At 41.7% G+C, this 24408-nt stretch overlaps 3 protein-coding genes across 4 annotated transcripts; all 3 read left to right on the top strand.

Annotated features, from left to right (window-relative positions):
* Window positions 1–5779: 5779 nt before the first annotated feature.
* Window positions 5780–8559, top strand: LOC135634381 (ABC transporter G family member 1-like). Its single transcript, XM_065144815.1, has 8 exons — window positions 5780–6059; window positions 6148–6227; window positions 6301–6768; window positions 6845–6931; window positions 7030–7158; window positions 7237–7428; window positions 7595–7681; window positions 7751–8559. The coding sequence occupies exons 1-8, from the start codon at window positions 5813–5815 to the stop codon at window positions 8414–8416; spliced, it is 1956 nt and encodes a 651-aa protein (XP_065000887.1). The 5' UTR covers window positions 5780–5812; the 3' UTR covers window positions 8417–8559.
* A 1182-nt stretch (window positions 8560–9741) lies between these two features.
* Window positions 9742–11200, top strand: LOC135633320 (E3 ubiquitin-protein ligase Os04g0590900-like). Its single transcript, XM_065142649.1, has one exon. It carries the CDS (start codon window positions 9978–9980, stop codon window positions 11019–11021), a length of 1044 nt encoding a protein of 347 aa, XP_064998721.1. The 5' UTR covers window positions 9742–9977; the 3' UTR covers window positions 11022–11200.
* A 5974-nt stretch (window positions 11201–17174) lies between these two features.
* LOC135632420 (E3 ubiquitin-protein ligase ATL31-like) lies at window positions 17175–21646 on the top strand. Of its 2 annotated transcripts, none has more exons than XM_065140987.1 (2): window positions 17175–18475; window positions 21414–21646. In XM_065140987.1, exon 1 carries the CDS (start codon window positions 17264–17266, stop codon window positions 18440–18442), a length of 1179 nt encoding a protein of 392 aa, XP_064997059.1. In that variant the 5' UTR covers window positions 17175–17263; the 3' UTR covers window positions 18443–18475; window positions 21414–21646. The 2 variants fall into 2 exon arrangements, with proteins under 2 accessions (XP_064997059.1, XP_064997058.1); XM_065140986.1 differs by lacking the exon at window positions 21414–21646 and adding an exon at window positions 18601–19172.
* The last annotated feature ends 2762 nt before the right edge of the window (window positions 21647–24408 follow it).

Genomic DNA, 24408 nt, shown 5'->3' with positions numbered 1-24408 from the left:
ATTATCATAAGAAACTGAATCTAAGTATATAGTAGGTTCACCAACTTCCCTTGTTTCTTCTATAATAGACAAAGCATATGCAACCAAATTTACATATCTTTGTGGTGGTCGAATATCTCTCCGTGGTCTATCCTTGGCTATGGAATATTGCTCTTCCTCTAGATTATCTTCGATAGTAGACTCGGGACCATCTACCGGGATTCTTTGAGTAGAAGAGTTCGACTTAAAAGAATTTAAACTACCAAACTCAAGCTCCACCTGCTTCTGCGCATTATCATTTGTACAACTAATAAATTCATCTTTGGAAGATAACATAGATAATTCATCAAAAGTAACATATCTATTGATTATAAATTTTGAGGATTTGGGATCAGAACACCATAATATGTATCTTTTCACCCCAAAAGCATACTTAAGGAAAATACACTTTTTCGCTCGAGGCTCTAATTTTCCTTCATTTACATACATGTATGCTGGACATCCAAAACTTTTTAAATCAGAGTTATCAGCAGGAGTACCTAACCAAACTTCCTTTGGAGTTTTAAAGTTAAGTGCTGCAAAAGGAGCGCAGTTGACAACGTAACAGGCTATATTAATCACCTCTACCCAAAATTCCTTTGTCAACCCTACATTTGAGATCATACACCTTGCACTCTCCAAGAGTGTTCTGTTCATACGTTCGGCCACACCATTTTGCTAAAGTTTCATCCTAACAATACGATGCCGAACAATTCCTTCATTTTTATAAAATTCATCAAAGTCACCTTCACAAAATTCCATGCAATTATCCGTTCGAAGTCGCTTAATCTATTTACCTATTTGCTTCTCAATCAAAGCCTTCCATTATTTAAAAGTTAGAAAAATATCATTTTTATATTTCAGAAAATAAATCCAAACTTTAATGGAATAATCGTCAATGAAAGTCAACATATACTTGGCACCACCCTTAGACTAAACATGAGTTGGACTCCAAAGGTCTGAATGAATATAGTTTGTGAACTATTAGAGAATTGAAGCACTCTTTTCTACTTTCCAAAAATGTGTGTTCATAAAAATATAGTGGTCCAATACTCTGTTCGCAAAGAAACCCCTTTTGCTCAATATGCTTAAACATTTTTCACTCATATGACCCAAACGTATATGCCATAATTTGATGATGTCAAAATTAGACAATAATGATGACGAGACTGCAACTGAGCCTGTGACAATAGTTCCTTACAAAATATACAAGCTACCAGACCTACAAGCTTTCATAACAATAAGAGCACTTCTAGAAGCTTTCATAACTCTACATTCAGTTGCGTATTTATACCCAAGAGCCTCTAGGGTGCATAAAGAGATGAGATTCTTTTTTAAATCAGGAACATTTCTAACATTAGTGAGCGTCCTCACAATACTATCATGCATTTTAATTCAGATTGTGCCTCTACCAACAACATCACACGAGGCATTATTGCTTATTAAAATAATTCCACAATTACAAGATTCATATGTGGAAACCAAATCTCTATTAGGACACATGTGATAAGAACAACCCGAATCTAAGATTCATTTATTTTTAGACCTCATCATGTCATCAGTAGCAAAGAAAATATTTCCAACATTCTCATCAGCTACTATACTAGCTTCAGCGGACTTAGTAGTTTTCTCAACAATTTTTTCCTTTTGTTTTAATTTATTTTTCAATTTAAAGCAATCAACTTTAATGTGCCCCATTTTATAACAATATCTACACTCTAAATTTTTATATCTGGATTTAGATCTACTACTATCAAATTTCTTTTTATCCGTTCTACCCTTGACAATCAAACCTTTAGCCTGATTCCATCTACTTTCGCTAGTGATATTTCTGTCTATCTGCTCCTTAGATTTTAGTGCAGATTTAATTTCCTGATATGAAATTGTTTCTTTTTCATAAATCATAGTATCACGGAAATACTTAAAGGATTGGGGAAGAGAACACAAAAGTAATAGGGTCTTATTCTCATCATCAATTTTTGCATCTATATTCTCCAAATACATAACTAAGGAATCAAATTTATCAAGATGTGAGAGCATAGATGTACCTTCAGTCATCCGAAGCATATACAAACTCTACTTCAAGTAGAGACGATTCTCCACTGTCCTTTTCATATACAAGGCTTTAAGTTTGTCCCACATGCTCTTAGCCGTAGTCTCCGTAGCTACCTCCCGTAAAACCTCATCAGAGAGATTTAGAATAATGCTTGATCGGGTCTTCTTATCCATACCCGCAAGATCTTCCTTTAACGTACCATTTGAAATGTTCTCAGCTCCCTGTAGTACCAAATCAACTCCATCTTGAACTAGAATGGCCTCCATCTTAAGTTGTCACATGCCGAAGTCGATCTTTGTTATTATCATCATTGCCAAAAGATCTCGAAACTAGGCTCTGATACCAGTTTGTTAGAGCTAGCCCTAGAAAATTTACCAAAGGGTAATTTGATAACCCAAAAAACGATAATAAAGCAGAAAAATAAAAGAAGACACGAACACTATATTTACGTGGTTCGGTTAATTGACCTACATCCACGGACGAAGGAGGAGTAAATTACTACTATAAAAGAGGGACTATTATAAATGCCTTAGGAAGATGTTCTTAGGCCATAAAATAAGAAACTAATAAACAAGAAAAGCCTAAAACAAACAATTAGGTATTCTTATGGTGCTATCTGACTTCAAAGCCCAAGCTCTTATTTATAGTTTAAACAGGAGATACCAAACTTGAATTTCCTGATGTGGGACTATATGGGATTTGCTAAACTAACACCTTCGACACAAACCTAGTCGATGTTGATACCACTACTATTGAAGAAAAAGAAGAAGAAAAAGAAGAAAAAGAAGACATCAATGATCATTGTGGAAGAAGAAGAAGACATCAATGATCTTTGTGGTAACTTACCTTTCATGCTCGAGTCTCGACCATCTAACGCCTTCTGGTTTTGGAGTGGCAACTCACAATCTTCTTTTGTTGCTTATGGCAGGGAGATCGACATCATTCACGATGTAATTGACAGTCATATCTAATATGTTTATTGCAAATGGAGCTAACCATGGAAAGTCCGAGACTTTTCAGCGAAAATGCTGATCGAGATGAGAGGTTGGTTGCGACTAATGCTACATTCCCATTATATGGTGATGATATTAAGAATATTAACTAGCGGACTCATCAATACCCTATGATGAGTCTCATGATAAGGCCAATATATACTCTCATATACATACAATTGATTAACTAGCATACTCATTTATAAAGCCTTTAGCTTATAACTATTTTTGTTGTATCGATCCAAGATCGATATTTTTGACAAGAGCTCGATCTTATAAAGATATGATAACAAAAATATTTTTTCAAATGATAGCAAATGAGATTTTCTCAACTGCACAAGGAAATCTTGTAATCCTCTCTTTCACCATATATAAATAGATACCATATGATACTAATTAAATATTTTTTTTATCTTTTTAATTTCACTCTTTACCTGAACGATTGGCTCAACATTCAATTAATGATTTAGAAACAAAGTAGTAGATGCTTTGTTTTCTTTCTTTTTTTTTTATTGGAATCACAGTGTTCATTGCATAGTACTGTAGTGTGTTTTATGATTGTAAGAAGTGACGTTGTTACTGTCCAACATGTAGGATAAAGAAGCGTTGCCCATTTTCAAAAGCTGGCACAAAACTTCTCCTGTCATATCATCATTTCTGTTCCGCAATCACTGATGCGAAAACACAGCGTCTGAAAACAAAGTGAGAGACCAACGGCCATCACTAAATTTGAAATTCTAACAGTTATGAGCACCATAAGTCAACGGTGAGAAAAATAGAGACGCGATGGCCCTTCACCGCACGTGAGAAAAATAGAAACGTGGATCCGATGCTAAATCAACAATATCAATCATTTTTTATATCAGTGTGGTCATGTTAACTATAATTGTGATATTGGATAGTTCAACCGCATGTCTTCACGGTTAAGTAAAAATTGATGATTTTATATAATCATCTTCTAGATTAGTTCTCTCCACCTCAATTCGATACTTACTCAACCTCACTCATCAGATACATCCTTTAATTTATGTGAAAATACTATGCATTTATTCTCTTGAAACCTAGGAAACTTCATTGACTTTTGTTAGGGACACTTTCTATGTATTTTCTTAACATCGGACTTGTGATAAACTTAGATGTAGGATGTAACTTAGCTTTGAATCCCCTGTCAAATAATCAAAATCTAAAATAATAATATTAAAATAACATCTTTTTTATGTATTGTGCACCCAAAAAATTATTAAAAAATCATCGATAATGACTCTGTAGGACGTAAATTAACTTAATAGTATATTTTTCTTACGTATTCTGTACCAAAAAAATTATTAAAAAATCATCGATAATGGCTCACACACAAAACATACAACATAGATCAATGTTCGCAATACCGTACCGTACCGATGTTTCGACTTGGGCTCGGTACCGATACGGTACGGTATACCGAGCGATACACCCAGGTGTATCGAGCGGTACACTCAGGTGTGTCGCGTACTGTAGTTCTGCTACGGTGCTACAATGCACTGTTATAGTGTCGGACCGGTAACAGGTGGTCCGCGTATCAACCACATGTCGGACCGGTATGTACCGCCCATATCGAGTGGTACATTTCGGTACTGCAAGACACTGACATAGATAAATTGATATTTCGGCAAAGATCCACAAACGAGGTTACAAGAAAATAGGTATTATCTATTTAGGAAATTTAAATCAGTAATCCCTTAAAAAGAGAGTCATGTATCTTAACCGTCTCATCCAAGCTAATGGACATCTTTAGTACTAGTTTTCACGTTATAGAGTTGAAGAGCCAAATTAAAATAGGTTGGCACATGAAGCACTCGATGTAAACCATACTGAGATACCATACCGTGCTAAAACATCCATCAACGAGGGCGAAAGAAATAGATGTCACGTTAACCATCCAAGCTAGTGGATACATCGGTAGCTTTGTGCCAATGTTTTTGGTCTGGTGGAGAACTAATTTTGAGATCATACGGTGGAAAAGTCGTCTCCCAAAAGGCACACATTGCACGTTTGTTACTGTTCCAGATAGCTTAATTGAAAGCCCGAAATGGTTTCGTTGATTTATCTCACAGACACTATTCTGTACCGTTTGACTGAGAAGATCCCAGATTCAAGGGTGGAAGAAAGACGATACAGACGCATTCGATGGACTCCAAACAGTAGTATTGACGAGAGGGGAGAAAAGGAAACATCAAACAAATGAAAGATAAGAAATGTGACATCATGATAAAAATGACCATGAAGGAAAAAAAAATGCATGGATTATAAGGACTAAAAAGTCAACAGTAAATTTCATAGATTATACATGGTAATAAAAGTGTAATTAAGGATTGCAACTCCCATCTATAATTCTATGTGCTATAAATAGATGAGATTCTCGTGATACATGATAGACGGAGAGTTGGTGAAGTATGAGACTCCATCTATATTTGTTTGTTACATCAATTTTTTTAGTATTCTTCCTCTCCATCTCTCCTTTCCATTTGTTATGTCAACAGCGGGACTTCTCGCCTGCAGTCCCCTTCTGCCGCCCGATTATTTCTCGAGCCATTAATTATGGATACCAACAGCATAGCGACGTTTTCATCGATCATGTGTTTCATGCACCACAAGTCGAAGACGAAGTCTTCTTTCGTTGGCTACATAAGACCATGGAAGCTTGAACGTTAAACCATCTCTCTCTCATCTTTGCTTCTCTGCTCTTCGTCTCCCGTTCGTAAGCTCGATGGCGGTGGAGATGGCGCAGGAGATGGGAGTGGTGGGCGGGACGGCGGACCATGTGGTTCGGGTGGGGTCGGCTGATGTCGGGGTTCACTTGACGTGGCAGGATCTGTGGGTGACCGCATCCAACGGCAAGGATGCGTCGCACGTCATCCTTTCCGGCATAACCGGCTACGCCCAGCCCGGCGCCGTCTTGGCCATCATGGGCCCCTCCGGCTGCGGCAAGACGACCCTACTTAACGCTTTAGCAGGTGAACGCATGAGATGGTGTAAATTACAACTATTAATTTAGATCTTTATTGCATGAAAGTCGAGCAACTCATGCAAGGACTACGGCAGGGAGGCTCGGCGCAAGAACGAAGCAATCCGGCCACATTTTGGTGAATGGCCGACGACAGCGACTGTCTTTTGGGAACTCGGTAATAGTAGTTCTCATCACACAGCCCCTTCTTCTGCTCCATCTCACAGTAATCTCTTTCGATTTCGATTCAGGCCTACGTGACACAAGACGACATCCTGATGACCACGCTCACAGTAAGAGAAGCGGTGTACTACTCGGCGGAGCTGCAGCTCCCCAAGACCATGACCAGGTCGGAGAAGAGGGAGAGAGCAGAGACGACCATCAGGGACATGGGTCTGCAGGCAGCCATGGACGCCAGGATCGGAGGCAACTTCTCGTCCACAGGGATCAGCGGTGGGCAGAAGAGACGAGTGAGCATATGTATTCAGATCTTGACCCACCCCAAGCTCCTCTTCTTGGACGAACCCACGAGCGGCCTCGACAGCGCGGCGTCGTACCATGTCATGAGCCGCATCGTCAACCTCGCTAAGCATGACGGCCGGACCGTGCTCGCGTCAATTCATCAACCTGGCAGTGATGTCTTCGAGCTGTTCGACGATTTGTGCCTTTTGTCTGATGGCAAAACAGTATACTTTGGACCGACTTCGGGAACCAACGAGGTACAAGTGATACGGAGGGAGATCAAGAACACTAATAAATTTACTTCATCTATTGACTTAAGATATCTCTTTGCAGTTCTTTGCTCTGAATGGTTTTGCATGCCCGACCTTCATAAACCCATCCGACCACTTCCTTAGAACAATAAACAAGGACTTCGACGAGGTATTCGATGAGTTCTTCCTTTGCGTTGTGAAGCTTTCGGAACTTATATTCCAAGTTTCAGGCTCGTTCATTTCGAACTAAAAGCTTACGCTGAATAGGAACGGGAAGAAGGCTCCAGTGCCGGCTTGATGAATGCCACGAAGGCGATCGATGTGCTGACAACCGCATACAAGCAGTCCAAGACATGCCAATACGTGGAGCGACGAGTAGCTGAGATCTGTAACATGGTGAGCTTGTCACGCTTATCACCAACACTTGATCATGATCTTGTCGCTGATACTAATCAATCACCATTGCTTTCGCAGGATAGGGATCTTGTAGAGAACAGAGCGCAAGTCAGTTTCTTCACCCAGGTGCTTGTCCTCACAAAGAGATCCTTGGTAAACATGCACAGGGATTTGGGTTACTACTGGCTTCGGCTTGCAGTATACCTCATGTTGGGTATATGCATTGGTACTCTATTCCACGATATTGGACACAGTTATGGGTCAATTCAGGTGAGTTGATTCCCCACGTAGCTTTCTTTGACATGATCTTGATTTCTCCTTTTGCTAAGATGGCGGAAGAAAGTCTATTGTGCGTCACATACGTGCGTCCATTAATGAAACTCATTTTGATGAATTGCAAGTCACATACATGCATCTATTAATGAAATGGTTCCAGGCCAGAGGTTCCGTGCTCATGTTTGTTGGAGGCTTTCTCACTTTCATGGCGATCGGAGGATTTCCTTCCTTTGTGGAAGATATGAAGGTAAAACACTTCAAGATTTATCGTACATGCACGAAGCTAATTGCTAACTCTTTCTTCTCCAACAACAAGATCTTTGGAGCGGAAAGACTAAATGGACACTACGGCGTCGCTGCGTTCATGATCAGCAACACGCTATCCTCGGCGCCATTTCTGGCTCTCGTCTCGTTGATTCCGGCGGCCTCCGGTTACTTCCTGATCGGCCTCCAGAGAGGGTTTGATCACTTCCTCTTCTTCTGCCTGGTGCTCTTCGCGTCCATGATGGTGGTGGAAGGACTGATGATGATCGTTGCAAGCGTCGTGCCCAACTATCTCATGGGCATCATCTCCGGTGCCGGAATCCAAGGATTGATGATGCTATCAGGTGGCTTCTTCCGGTTGCCCGGCGACCTGCCGAAGCCAGTGTGGAAGTACCCAATGTACTATATTTCCTTCCACAAGTATGCCAACCAAGGGTACTACAAGAACGAGTTCGCAGGGCTGACCTTCCCCAGCAACCAAGCAGGTGGAGCAGCCACCATCACCGGGGAGGAGGTTGTGAAGGATTACTGGCAGATGGAGGTGGGATATTCCAAGTGGGTCGATCTTGCCATACTGTTTGCCATGGTGATTATTTACAGGCTCTTGTTCTTGGTGGTCGTGAAGATGACCGAGAAGGTGAAGCCACTGCTGGTGGAGTTGCTGAATGCGCCACCCAAGAGGACCATGCAGGTCGTGGGACAGCCTCTTGAAGATTAAGCAGAGCCAAAGCAACGATGATATCAGCTCTATCCATTATCACTGATGTTTATGGCACTGCAGGGTTTGTGTTTGTGTACTCTTTAGCACTGTATGGTTTTTGTACGTTTGATGGATAAGTATCGATGTTTATGGATTGTGTACGCTTATGTGTTTACGCTAAAATTTTATATTAGCTCATATAATTAATTTTTTTTATTTTTAAAAATTATATTAGGATCTTTATATTTATGAAAATAAAATATTAATATTTTTATACAAGATTAAAAAGATAATTTCATAGAGTTAAAAATCAAAATAAAAATTTTGTTGGAATAACAGAGTTAAATAGATATAAGAATCTCAATATAGTTCTTGAAAGTACACTAATCGAAATATTAAAGATAATTAATTATAGGAATAATATATAATTAGCATAATTTTAAGATAAAACTATGACATGGATGATAATTTCTCAACTTTTTTAAAAAGAAATTTTAGTGGTTATTACATTATTACATAAGTGATAAGTGATAAGCTTAAGACTGTTTAATATAATAAAAAAATTCTAATTAATTTTATAAACGAAGACCTCAACGTGACAATGCAACCATTTACATTGAACATGACCCACAATAGTCTTATTGAAGACCCTCTTTGGCAACACATTTTGATGATTAAAATGCCTTTTATGTTCGTTCACTTCTACTGTAGACGCGTAGACGTCTGATGGTTACTCTATAGTCTCATTGAGATTAATATATACATATACTATTTATAATTGAGATATCTCTTTCTGGCCAGCTGTGTACATTCATGCTTTATAGTGTCATGCTTGCTTTCCTAAAAGACCAAAGAGATCATATATATATATATATATATATATATATATATCGTATATGTGTATATAGGTATATTGGTGGGCTCATATGTACCTCTAATTACGAGGTAGGTAGGCGAGACAGGTCGGTTTCGGCCGTGCGGGGAAAGGTCATTTAATACCCAAACTTTTCTCCTTGCTAACGTGGGGCCACAATCGCGTGGGTCCCACTTGGGTTAATGAAATGCGAGACGGTCGGTCCCGACTGTCACGCGACCAAGGCGGGGCGGGGCCCATGACTCGTGAGATTAGGATTTTGATAAAAAGATCGGGGCCCTCCTCCAACTTGGGTGACCCAGTTCTGCACCCGGCAAGTTCGAAACCGGAGAGACCGCCTCGAGGAGAGACACGGGTCAGAGGAGGCTGGTCTCGACTGTGACGCGACTCAGGTGGGGCCAAGAATCGGGTGAGTCTAGGAATTTTGTTAAAAGATGGGTCGTTCACTCCCCAACGCCCCCCCCTCCCACCCCGCGCCAGCGTCACCTAATTGTCGCACCCGCCGCACGAAACCGGCAAGGCCAGGCCGTCACAGGATGCGTCCTTATGGGGTGACGAGCCCCGCTCGGTTGACTTCCCCGACGCGAAACCGACGACCTCTGTTGCTTCGCCTCCCTCTCCGCCTCTCGCCGACGGCAGGCGATTGGAGCGTCGTCGTCCTTCGCTTGCCCTCCGCCGCCCGATAACACCTAGATTCGCCTCCCGATGGCTCCCTACCGTCGGATCCTCTCCGGGGACGACCACCCGGCTCCTCCTCCGCTTTCTCGCGACGGACACTCGGGGCTCCCCTTCACCCACATTATACTGATCGCGGCTGCCGTCTTCGCCGGCGTCCTTCTCTTCTTCACCTACTACGCTGTCCTCCGCCGACGGCGCCGCCCCTTCGGGGCCGCTACAGCGGGTGTGGGGCCAGAATACGACGACGCTGCGTCTCTTGACGACGGGGAGCCGTTCCACCATGTGTGGTACATCCGGACCGTCGGGCTCGACGAGTCCACCATTGGTTCCATCGCGGTGGCTGAGTTCAAGGCTGGCGACGGCCTCCTCGACGGCGCCTCCGACTGCTCCGTCTGCCTCGGCGAGTTCCGCGACGGGGAGCTGGTCCGTTTGCTCCCCAAGTGCGGCCATGCGTTCCACATTTCCTGTATCGATACCTGGCTCCGGGATCACGCTAATTGCCCCCTTTGCCGGTCTCACATCGTCGATCCCGACGCCGAACCTGCGATCCCAGCTGCCGCCCCAGCCCTTCCTACCGCTGCCGCCGGTGAGTCAGTGGACTTGGACTCTGGCTCCTTTGCTCCGGTGGAGACTTCCCAGATGGGAATCCAAGCACTGGAGGAGGAGGAGGACGGAGGAGGACCGGGGAGCGTAATTGAAATTGGGATTCCGGTCAATTCCCTGCAAGTGTTTGATTCATGGTCTGAAAGTTCTGTGTCGCGTGCGCAGAGTGATCTGGTGGAATGTGGATTACAGCCGGTTTGGCGATCGGTTTCCATGGACACTCCATCGATGGATGCTGTCATCTTCCGAGTGAGGCCAGAAGAAGGTCCCATTGATGAGGAGGGGGGAGATCTGAATTTTGAGAAAGACAGCATGCCCAATAACAGAGGAAAGCAGGGGAATTCCTCCAATGGGGTTGAGGACCAAAAGGATGATTCCGGTATAGGAAGATCATTATCTAGCAGTGGGAGAGGGTTCTTCTTCTCAAGACATGGACGAGTTAATAGAATCCACAGTATGCCTCTATAAGCGGGTATTTTCTTTGTCTTGAGTTGGTAGCATCTGAGAATTTTGAATAACTTACTGATCCGAGGCATGTCAGGAGCTGCTTGATTCTATTTATGAAACTCATGAAAGGGTTTCAGAATGTTAACTTTCCTGGTGGACTCAAATTGACAGTAATGAAAATAAGTGCATCTTTGGTTTTATGTCGGTCGGATGCATGAATTAATTATCTTTTTGCTTTTTTAGCTAAAGTAATATCTGTATTGTTAGAGGTTGCAAATGAAACTTAGGTTTGCTTCTTTAGCCACCTTTGCTTGTTTATATGGTTCTTTTTTTTCTTTTTGCCATCGCTTTGCGCATGCAGGATGTCTTTGGTTTTGTTGTTTGCCAGATTTGTCAGGAAGAAGTTTTGCTTGTGATTTTTTTTGTTGCCTTTGAAGTCAATTCATTGTCATTGATAGATAAATTTGAATATGTTCCAAAACATCTTATCCATTTGCTTTTAATCAGTGCATCAATGCTGACTTACTATCTCGAGTCCTGAATTTTCTTTGGCGATAGCCTCAATTATCTGGCTGCCCTTGATAGAGAACTACTAGTTTGCTTCGGTTTTTCAATCGTCACTATTACATGGCGTCGTTCCTTGTGGAATCATTTACAGTTGGAAAATCTAAAATTTGTAATTGTTTACTTATTGTCCTTCTTCATAGTATGAATACGTATAATCAATAATGTAAGACATGCAAATTTAGTTTGTGTCCATGAACTAAGGGGGTGATCATCAATGGAATAAGATATGACTCAACTTAAATTGTGTAGAGAATATGACTAAAAGACTAGAATTTCTCATTGTTAGATTCATATTTAGGCCCTATCACATCTACATTGCATTCTTAGTACTTGTTTATATTTCTGTTTGAACATCTTTGGTGAAACTTTTTGATACTTCCATAACATGAATAGTAGTTAATGGGTCGTCATTTGTTTTATGATGAGTTTAAATAGCTGGATCAGGCGATAGAGTTATATATGCACCATTGGAGCATTCGGTACATGTGTCTTCTTCTTTTATCAATCCAACATGATCGTTCTTGCCATGAAGATGAGGCTTGCTAATACACATAATAACCATTTAAATAAATTGTTTATTAATTTGACACTTTTCTACTTTTGTTGTATCATAACTGTCTCTAGCTGTCATGGCAAATATTATAGTTGCATGGCACGTGATCTTCCTGATGAGATTAACTAGGTCATCAAAAAAAGAACGCTAAGTTGTCAAGGTAAGAGGTCTATAATACTAAGAAGTTAGAAGGGTGTTTCTGTTTTCTTTGCCAGGATGTCTTTTTTGCTTAACTTAGACAGATGTAGTTTATATATACACATCCAAATCATTGATTCAGAGAGAATGAACAATGAAGCTCTTAGAATGGCTCTATGTGGAGGGGCTGTCAGTTGTGGTGGCAAGCCTCCAACCAATTCTGCCCAAAGGGTGTTGAGGTCCCCAAATATGCCCGAGAACCGTTGACCATGATCCAGACTGAGTTTGGGAGGACTAGAATTGCTTGAAAGGAAAGCGACAGATCCTGATTACTCAAGGACATGATCTGAGCTTGTAGGGTCAATAGTTCTCGGGCATGTTTGGGAACCACAACACCCAAGATGGTTACCATGAAGGGCCCTCAGTTGAGAAATTCTCGAGCATGGCTGAGGCCATCTTAGATCCAGCACTGCCATGGTTTGTCAGGTATTGAGTATCACGACATACTTTTACTCATAGCATATATGTATATATTTGCATCACATAAGTCTTTATATTATGTGTAGCATGGATTTAAATACTGGTTGGTACGGTGCATACCGGCTGACTGATGTTTGCCAGTCGGCCAAGGACCAATATCAGACCATACACATGGATTTAGATACTGGTGACAATGCAAAAAACTATATCACAACAATTCATGAATTCAAATTTCAAAGAATAAAGTACAGTTAACTGTTTTTATGTATCTATCTGCTAATGGAATAGGCTAACCAGGACACTTTAGTAGTACACAAGTTATTATTTACTCTCAATTATCCAAAAAATTATGTTATCAAATATGATGCTATTCCTCCTTAAGAAACACTAAAGGTCTTTAGTCGAATACAAATTTAGTTCAGTAATCAGATATAATCATGATGAAACAATGACTTCCAAATCAATCAGATGGTAATCTATCTCAACTATGAAGCAGAGACACTTTAAAATGTATGTTTTGTTCGTGGCATGCATTCTTGTTTAAACACTGACATTTATCTTGTGCTTCCGTTGACATGTACGTTACTTGAAGATACGAGACAAGCATGTTTTCTACATAAGGCTTATAGACATGTCGATTAATGGAAATTTAATGTAAGCTGGTTTTAATTTAGAATAACTATAAGTAGTTCTAAAATATTCTAATTTTCATTTGAAGTAAATTTGTGAAAGATTGTTGTTCTTATGATCTCAAATTGTCTAATTAGTATGAACAATATTTTTGTACATATCAGTTTCCATCTTCACTCCATGTTGTTTCATGAAGTTTTAAGATTGTTGTGCTAGTCAGACTTATCATGTGTTCATATCTCCTATTTTTGTCCATGCTTCATAGTGATTCAATACAGATCATGTTAATGAGATAATTTGGTTTCATTACTGAAGATCATAGTATTTTATTATGATTTGACATTAAATTCTGGAAAGCTGTGCACTTTCTGCATAGAAAAGTTCGTGTCTGGATAACCCCGTGTCTGATACCAAGATAATTGGTTCTAAGGCTTCTGCAGCTATGAAAATATGGCTTTCCTCTTGCATTATGCTGTATCTTCAGCTTAGTAGCATGATCCTAAAACGCATAACTGCACCATTGTCTTTTCTCAAGCCGTTTTAGATCCTTCTGTGTTACTTGGATGTTGACCATGCTGCCACTTGTAAGATAAGTTCATCCACTGGTGCTGCTTTCCTCAAAAGGTTTAATTGCTTCTTGGATTGGTGGATAGTTATAATGCTTCACGGTATTATACAGATGCCTTCTGGGGGTTCTTTGAAGCTGATTAATGTTATTACCAGGAAAAGTATATCCTAACTATTAAAGTAGATTTTGCTGATGCAAGATGTGGCCCCATAATGCTGCAAGAGTCAATCCAGTGAAGGATCATAAGGCTCTTTTTTCTTACTTTGTGCTTTCCTTTTTCTCATGTTTTGTGTGGCCACCATTCGCAATGAATTTGACTGTGACCACAACTATCCCTTGTCGGCTTCCTGCATTGAACCTTCATTCTTTGTGGAGCTTTCAGCTGATTCCTGAGGTGCTATATACATGATGAATGCATTTTTCTCTGTGAAATTGTAGTGCTTGTGGTAGGGCTTTATCAATAGGATCTTGTTTGATTGGTGGAATATTTATTTTATGTTAGTGTCAAATTTGATCGTCAATCCCGATTCGACTATTTTTCGAGAGATGTCATCTTCAAGAATTAGGATTTTATCAATATGATCTTGTTTGATCGGTGACATATTTAGTATATGTTAGCGTCAAATTAGATCGAGAACCGATTCGACTATTTTCCGAGAGGTGTAATCTTTGAGAATTAAGATTTTATCAATAGAATCTTATTTGATTAGTGGGATATTTAGCATATGTTAGTGTCAAATTTGATCATCGATCCACATCATCATGTTGTAAATTAGATGTTTGTCCTCCAAATGTTTTAGATATTAGATAGAATATGATTGATTGGGTTTCATGTGTTAAATCTCAATTAGATATTAAGCATATGAACACAATAACAATTTCCAGACCATGGGAAAACATATAATACATTTTATCCACCCAAACTAGTGCGAATGATTTAAAGGACCAAAGTAGACACAGACTTCTCTTGGACTGTAGACTTGTTTCCATGTAAACTAAAACGCTATGACGTAACACCTTCTATCTTGCTTTTGTCTCTCTCGTTAATGCGCCACGCGAGTAAGCCGGTACAAAACCACTGCTCTCTCTTGTGCTCAATGCCGACTCACCGGTGCGGTCGTCTTTGACCGCCCGCCCTATAAGAAACGTTGACGATACGTCCAAAATTAGTGAGACGGACTCTGAGACATTTATCAACACCCGGTGATTCACCGTTGTCAAATGGCATCACAAAGTGAAACCGTGTGTAAATTAATACAATTAATTCAAAATATCAAAATCAAATTCTTATAAATCAATTTAAATTTTTATCTGCTTCCAGTTAATAATATCGTGTAGGGCATTAAATAAAAATAAAAAAATAATAGTGAATGATATATGCATTTATAATTAGTTATAAAAAAAATATATATGCTTAATTAAAATAACAAAAGTAACAGTCGGTACGTTCAGTGAGTGTGAAGGATGATTCTTATAAGCGTCGGAGAAGGTGACAAGCACGACGGCTGGCAATGAGTGTGCGAAACCAAAGCCAAACGGGAATGGGAAGAAGGATTGGATGCCCATCTTATCTCTTCTTTAAAAAGGAGATGGAAGAGCTGATGCTGTTCTGTCACTGCAATTGGTCGAAGCTTCCACTTTATTATTTGATTAAAGAAGCCTTTACGTAAAGCCATATTGACCAAAAACCGCCCACTCCAATGTTCCATGATGAGTTGATTCCTTTCCCACCATCTCCCTATACCATTAAGACAACATCCTGGGAACCGGTCAGCTCCAATCTTCTCATCCATCTCAATCATTACTCTCACTTTTGCCACTTTACACTTGTAAGTGGCTGGAAACTCGTCAAATATGCATAATTCTCTCAAAATAAAAGTTATTATTGTTTTTTATTTTTTATTTTTGTATCACACCTCTGGAGCATCTCTTATTTTTCTAAAAGGTAAAATTATCTTTGATTTTTGCCCCCATCAATTGTCACCTCCCCCTTGCCCCCTCACCCTTTCATGCTAGAGGTGCCCATCATCCATTTGTGGCCTTCACCTCGACCCCTTTGTCTTATCATGTCGGAAGAGCATGGACTTCTATCATTCAGTTTCATATGTTTGATACCCTATCACTTTTGATATAGCATAACAACTCAAGAATAAGTGATGGGCACCTCTAGTATGGAAGGGCAAGGGGGCGAGACCGAGACGGGGACCTATAGGGCAGAGGCAATAGTCAACAAAACGAATGTGATAACTAGTAGGGTAAAGGCTAAATGTACCATCATCTCTTACGTGCAAATAAAATAAAAAGAAAACTCTATATGAGAAAATAAAAAAATCATAAAGTTTCTTAAGAATATATATATATATATATATATATATATATATATATATATATATATATATATATATATATATATATATATATATATATTAGTCTCCAGTGATGTTAAAAAGACCATTTTAATCTTGTCTCATTCGAACCCATTATTATTGTTATTTTTGAGTCGATCCTCCGTCGAACCTCACTAGACCTAGTGATGAAGGCATAACCTTTACGACTATCACTATCGCTTGTTGCCCCTCCTCGCCATCAACTATGGGCGAGGAAGCGAGGGGGAGCAGCTCACCTTGCCCGTAATCTTTCTTGATGATTGCACAGTCTCTTCGTTCCCCATTCTCATCATCTATCACTTGCAGCCCCATCGTCGTTGGTCACAGGTGAGGAAGGAGGGGGGTGGCTCTACCTTGCCTTTAGCATTTATCGTTGGATGTAGAGGTTGTGCCTTTATTGTTGTTCCAATAGAGTCCAACAAGAACTACTACGTCTCTATTACTTGATGAGTTTGGTAGAGGAGGGCAACCGACGTTATAGAGACATGGGTAGAGGATAGGTAAAGGACGATGATCGACGAAGATAAAATAATCATAAAAAATTTTTAAACCTATGACACTATATGAAAAATTCAAATTTATTTTTTGAAAAGTCATCCCGTAAATAATTGATCTTATATATGAAAAATTTTTATACTAGCAAAATTTTCAAGAATTCTCTCAATAAATAATTGATCTCATAATTAGATGGTGAGCTGGACCTCATTTGCAAGCCCGACGTCATCATTGTTAGCCCAATAAGAGGCAAATGATCTTTACCGGCCATGTAAAATGATCGCAATCTTATATTTAATATAATTAAACAATATATATAAGATTGAGATAGGTAGCTAATTACATATATGTAATTAGCCCAAAGCGCTGCCATCCATTCGCTTATCATCGCCCTTGGCATCATCGAACTCATTATTTCGCCCCCCGCCATCACTCCTCCTCGTAGATGGCAACGACGCTCCGTCGCCGTTCGATCGCTGCCCTCAGCAACGGTCGAGGCGTCATGGCCGTCCTCTTCATGCTCGCGCTGCTTCCTCTCACCCCCCGGTGCGCCGCCCAGTCCTCGGCCCCGAGCTCCCACGATAGCGGCCCGACCAACCCCACCACCCTAAGCCCCTCGACGGCCACCATCATCGCAGTCCTCATCAGTGCCTTCTTCTTCCTCGCCTTCTTCTTTGTCTACATCCGCCAGTGCGCCAACGACGACGACCCGTCGAACCAGCATGTGGGGTACGAAGCGGTGGCCCGGTCGGGGCGGCGGCGCGGGGCGGTGGGGATGAGCCCGGAGGTGCTGGAGATGTTCCCGATGATGTCGTACTCGGACGCGAAGGCCCTCAAGGTGGGGCGCGGCACGCTGGAATGCGCGGTGTGCCTCAGCGAGTTCGAGGACGACGAGACACTCCGCCTGCTCCCGGGCTGCTGCCACGTCTTCCACCCTGAGTGCATCGGCGCCTGGCTCGCCTCCCACGTTACTTGCCCCGTCTGCCGCTCCGACCTCTCCACCGTCTCTCTCGAGCAGCCCCCCGCATCCTCCGCTGCGGCGCCGGCGCCGGATCACGTCGTCGTCGTCGATCAGTCCCCGACAGAGGAGGAGACGATCGAATTGACCCGGATAGGGAGCGAGAGGCGGGAGGCGCGGTCCAGAAGGGGGCGGCGGTCGACGAAGCTTCCACGATCTCACTCGACCGGGCACTCAGTGGCGCAGCCCCAGGAAGGGGAGGACGTCGACCGATACACGCTGCGGCTACCGGAGCACATACGGCGGGAGATCTTCGCTGCCCGTAAATTCCACCGGTCCACGAGCTGCGTCGCGTTCCCGGTCGCCGGGGAAGGGAGCTCGCGTCCGGGGTACCGCGGCGGTGCTGCCGCGGGAGGTGAGGGGAGCAGCCGCGGGGGGCGGACCGTGCGGGCAGGGGTTTCAGACCGGTGGCCGTCGTTCCTCATCCGGACGCTCTCCTTCACCATCCCGGCCTGGAAGAGAGGGGACAACGAGGGGTCGGTGAAGAAGGGGGAGGCGGAGGGTTCCTCGAGGGGGAGGTTCGGTGGCGTGAGGACCCCTTTCGACTGCCTGGGCGGCGGCGGAAGGGGCGACGCTCCAGGTGACGAGCGGGGGCCCACGCAGTGACCCGGTGATTTTGACCGAGTCAAGAGAATTTTGGTATGTGTTCTCTTCTCATGCTCGATTTTTCGGATATAAATTGAAAGTTAAAAGGTGACGTGGTCGGGTTTCGGATATCGGTTGAAGCCTCATAAAAAGCGCATGACTTTGGGTTTTTCGTGTAGGGTATTTTTCTTTTCAGAAATAATTATTTTACTCCCGTCGGTCATCGCATTTCGTCGTGCCTCCACTCGCGCCTGGCCGCACCTTCGCCCCGCCGGTCGCCCCCCTCCGCCCGGCTCCTGGTAACCTCGCTCGTCGGCCACCGTCGTGGTCGACTACGGCCCTCACGCAAGGAACTCCGGGTGGAGCACGACCGTCGTGCGAGGAAGGAGGGATCGCCCGTAAGCCTTCACACGATCGGCGTGTTGGCAATCATTGGCGAGGGGAGGAGGCAGAGAAGTACGGAGAGGGAGAAGGCGACGGTGGGTCGGGTCCGACAACGAGGGACGAGGCCAGTGGGGTCTGCGGACGTGCCCGTGGCCGTCGTGTCCCCTCTTATCTTGTGTGAGGGCCGCGGTACACGACAAGGATTGGTGGGCCAGGCGGTCATTGTCGGCTAGGGCTTGGTTTTCAATGTTAGGGGGTAAAATAGTCTTTTCACTGCGAGAAAAAACTCTTAAGTTAGTAACTTGTTTCAAAAAATTGCCCCATATATTATGATACAAGCTTAATTATATTTTTTTTCGTTGGAGTATGATTTGATGTGATATAACTCGATCGAGGAAGGATGTTGGTATGTTTTTTTTAAAATTATATTATCCTTTCAAAGTTGGTAACATTTATATTTTTAGACTAATTTTTATTCTTTATATTATACGATTTTTTTTGGGTGGATTAGGGCATAAGACATACTAAGTATTCAATGGTGCATTCATCGCTAGATATCTCCAATATTTTTTGTATTTATCATTCTAAATTTAAATTTAACATGTGCTTCGTGTTCTAGCTAAAAATATTGCCTATTAGTCAGGACCTCTAATTGATATTTATGCTATTTCAAAATATATTTTATGATAAGAATATTAAAGTGGTTTTTGGTATCATGGTTATGTGTGATTGATGGAGTTTTTTAATGTATGTTAACCAAGGATGTATGTGAAAAATCTTAATATTGGAGGGTCAAATTTATCACACTAAGATTTTGTAAGGACAAATATATTATTTCTCATTTTTTTTTAAATTAGAAAGATTTTGTCACATTAGGATGATGGCTATTTAAAGATAGACTGAGTTCTTATAAAAAACCCATAAATTTGAGAATTTCTTATAAAACATCTAAATTTTGAGAAATTCTCGTATAACACTCATAGTTACGTGAAAAGATCACACCCGTGTTGGATCGATCATCACCTCCTCCTCCCAACACCATCGTTTTGCGTCGCTTACATCGGACCAAACGTTACCTTCTCTCCTTGCACTACCATCTTGTGTCGCCTTTGCCATCGCCCTTGTGTGGCCTTGTTAGACCCCACCAGTCACTTCCCCTCTCTTCTACCTCGTTGGATATATTGCTCGCAACCCTCGTGCAAGGAGGGGGCACAAGGGTTATATTGTTTCTACAAATTTTATCAGCCCCACTCATAACCTTCATGTGAGGAAGGAGGCGGTGGTGGACTTTGTGCCCCTACTTTTCTCATGCGAGAGTGCGAGTCCAATGGAGCAGAGGGGAAGGGAGGCGGATGCTAGGGTCCGATAAGGGTGAGGCCTTCATCGTTGGTCATCTCCACGCGTGGTTGCACATACCCCACAAGCAATGAGCAATCATTTGGGACAGAGGGACGGTCACGGATTGAATGGAGGATAATGGTCGATAAAGGTAGAATGACTATTTTGAGAAAAAAAAGAGAAACTCTGTAAGAAATTCTAGTGCTTGCAATCCGGAAAATTCTAAAAGATGAGATGTTTTTTAAAGATTAGAGAATTTCATTTTTCTATTATGAAAAAGAGCATCAAATATTTACCTAAAATATTCAGATATTTAGAAGATCAGTTACCATCAAGGAAATAGCCAAACCACCAAATCACACATCTCCAGACACCAAATAGAGCTTCAAGGAGACACTCCTTGCAAAATTAGTTTCTCTGTTTTGGTTTTTTTGGTTTTCTTATGAGCTACAGAAAGTTTAGCTTTTCTTGAGAAGATCACATTAACAAAGTTGATGACCCTCATATGTTCTTCACCTTCATTACATTGCCAACAGTCAACCTGATGCCAAAAATCCCCAACCCTGACAAGGTGGCTTATCTTGGATTCTTAATCTGCTTTGGATGGCCAACCACATCATGAAGGAATGTGTAGTGTATGTACCATGAGCTTCTGCCACACCACAATGTTGAGCCACAAAACAACAGCAATTCTACATCTGATTTCTTCCTCCAGACTTCAATCTGAAACTTTGTCCCATAGAGTAGCAGAAACAGCATGCAGACATCATCCACTAACTACATTGCAGCAGCTCCTGTAATATTAATTTTCAGTTTATGCATTACTAGGATGAGGAAGAGAAGTAACGAGAGATGTAGAATGCATTAAAGTAAGAGGGAACTTTTGACACTGAAACCTAATCTTCAAACAAGTTTTGTAAAAAGTTAGCTTGGGGGGCACTTGGAATGAAGTTGATTGTTAGCTTCATCATTTAAACTCCACCTTGATTGACTTGGATGAAGTGTAACACTTCGATCCACTTGGCAATCAGAATTATCAGGAACACTGTCAAGAGGAATAGCTGGTTTGGTTGCTCCCTGTGAAAAGTCATGTCTTGAAGCTGATTTCTGTGAAGTTAGAAGAATAAATATACGATTTCCGAACACGTAAAAAACATAATCTAATTTAGAACTCTACTTTTGAGCAGAGCAAAGCAAGCAACAGTGTGCGATGGTATTTGACTTCTTTATTGAAACTGAGGCTTCTGCATGCTTGATTTTTATTCTTCAGGACAATTTGGCGGCTGCAGGTTGCTCAACAAGGAAACTCAGCTCGGTCCTTCTTGCAGAAAGTGTAGCTATTTTGGAAACCCTCCTCTCTGCTGTGAGACAAGGCTCAAGGAAGACTTACCATGATTTTTGAGGGACACTCTTTGTGATTGTCTTCTGCTTTTTGATTAAGTCTCAGTTGTCATATGTGATTTTTTGTCTCGAGAATATAGCAGGAAAGCTCTGTTTTTGCTAGGCGTGAGGGTGCAGGACTTGGTTGACCATTTTGTACTCTTATGAGTAGTTCATAATATAATGGTTACTCAAAAGTAAAAACAGTATGTGATGGTATGCAGGAAGCGCACAACCTCTCATGTCAGTCCCATACAGTCATGCGAGCAAGCTTTTGAATTACACGCATAGATCCATACCTTAACAGAGGATATATAAATATATATATATATATGTATATATATATAGTGTTTTTAGTAATACTAGAATAACAGTAATTAATATAAAAAATATATTATATTTTTTATAAAATTTATATAGAAATATTATATTTCTATAGTATTATATTTTTAATATTATTATTAAAAAATACTATGATATAATATAAAGATATTATAACTGAACTAATTTATCGAATATATCGATCCATAAGAAAAGGAAGAAAACTAAAGGAAAAAAGAGTGAGTGGGTGACTAATTTATTTATAGGACAAGCAGAGAGCATTTCTTGAGAAAAATAAAAAAAAAGAGTATTTTTCTAAAATTCACTGTTATATATTCATACAAACGAATATATCATCTTATATTTAATCTTCTTAGCTTACATGAGCTAATTATTAGCTGAAAAACATTAATTAAAAATAATATTTTGATTTGAAAATATTAAACAATTGGATGGAAGTAAATTTTTTGATTTTGTAATGATAAATATACCATTGTCAGAAATTTGCTAGAATGTATATATCAGGCTCCGAGGAGAAGACCGCCTCCGGGACTGCACCATGCTCTATCGTCTTCATCCACTCAGGCGCATCAAAGTACGTGTCGACTGTTAAGGTTCGTGCGAGCCGGTTCAGTAGAGTCAGTCCTGTACGCGATCCTACGCATCCCTGTCGATGTTAAGCGGGTTACCGCCCGCCATGGCCACGCTCTCTGCGCTCGCATGTGAAGCAGTCAAAAAGTAAAAGACGAAGGCATCAGTAACTTTAGGAATTTAGAGCGACGCTCTCTCTCTCTCTCTTCTTTGGAACCTCTCCTCCCCCCCCCCCGTATTGTCTTAATCAAGTGAGATGGTGTTTGTGGTGGCGTCAGAAACGTCCCCTCCGTTCGCAGCACAACAACATCTCGTTGTTCTCGCCCGCAATCGAGTGCTGCGCCAGCATGAACAGCAGACGTGTGTTAGTGCATACAAATAAACGGATTGTTTTCTTCACTTGCAGAGAAGATGGACACCGATCTGCTATCGACTCTGTAGGTGTAATGGGCGAAAGGGTGGGCTAACATGTCAATCCAAACCTGGAAATGACCGATCATGATACCAAGAAAGCATTCCCACTCCCTTCTTGACGTTCCTCCTCCTTCCAACATATATAGCTCGAAAGGACACAGATTTCTAGCCCACCAACTCTTCTTCTCCCTTTTGTTTCTTACGAAGGTGTTGGGATCGATGGCCATTCATGTCTGAGAAGCTGTGTAGTGGTTGTGTGTGAAGAACATGAAACATGAGGGTGGAAGAGGGACTCTTAGATCAGGAACAAGGCAACGTTCAAGTTGATTGGTGGGAGATGCCATCGAGAGAGAGAGAGAGAGAGAGAGAGAGAGAGAGAGAGAGAGGGGTAAAGTGAATAATAGAAATGGAATATTACGGTCAGACTCCCTTTAATCGTCTTGTCCACATCCACCATCCTTTTCCCCCACAATACCCTAATGCTGCACTCACTCTCTCTCTTTCTATCTCCTGGAACGATGAGGGATTCGATGAAAAGAGAAGGCGATAACATCACCTCCTATTCTCTAAGAAGCCACATGGGGACGAATCGGTGCACAAGGCTGCGGGAGCAACATCACCTCTTGTTGCCGCTGCTGCTCCCCCAGTCTGTCACCGTTCTTACCTTCGCTGCATCTGCAAGCAAGCATAATCCATCCTCTCTCTTTGGAATAATATATTGCTCGTCAAATCCTCTCCTTCGCTTTCTCCCTCATCACTTCACGCCCTGCGTTTGTTTCCTGGCAGCTGACACGCCTGACGTACCTCCTCAGACCATGGCGTCCAGCTGAGTACATGATCCCACCTGCATGGCACCGGAAAGATCAACCAATAAGCGTGCATGGCAGATGGGGCTGATGAGAAACAGCTGGTGGCAACCAGTTAATCCTCCATGTCCTCCCCTTCCCTTATCACGGCCTGGCATGCATACCTTGCCATCGACCGATATATTTAGGGTCTTACTCTCTGTTTCTATGCCATCCATTCTCTGTATTTGGCCTCGACGATGTCCACCGAGTTCCAAGACGCAATGCCTCCCCGTCCGCGTTATCACTTCAATCCTTCGGCTTTTCCACGACGATAATGCACGCTCTGAGCTAGAAAACAAAGTGAGATACGGCGGTACACTCGGGAGCATGAGGGCATGATAACAAGAGCTTCACTTTCATCATCCTGGCTGACTTGGTCACATATACGTCCAACCAACCTAAATAGCGGCACTTCTGACCTCAACTGTGCTCCGTTGTTACAAGATTTCTATATGAGGCGGTCAAAAAAGAGTCGTTACGTCGGTGTGGTTGCCTCAAGTAACACATTTTTTTACCCTCATATAATTTTTTTACCCTATAAAAGGTAGAATTACTGATCACCACACCTTAGCTTCCAATCATTTATGGGTAGCCCAATCAATTCAGAATATATAATAGACGGTAGCATTATCTGTACATATATGTAATAGTAGATTTATTGTGGTCTCCTGTTTTAGTTCTTGTCAGGGGGGTCATTTCTTGTGGGCACGA

Source organism: Musa acuminata, chromosome BXJ3-3 (assembly GCF_036884655.1).
Source record: "Musa acuminata AAA Group cultivar baxijiao chromosome BXJ3-3, Cavendish_Baxijiao_AAA, whole genome shotgun sequence".
Lineage (NCBI taxonomy): Eukaryota > Viridiplantae > Streptophyta > Magnoliopsida > Zingiberales > Musaceae > Musa > Musa acuminata.
The sequence above is the reverse complement of the archived record's forward strand: the minus strand, read 5'-3'. Positions and strand labels throughout refer to the sequence as shown.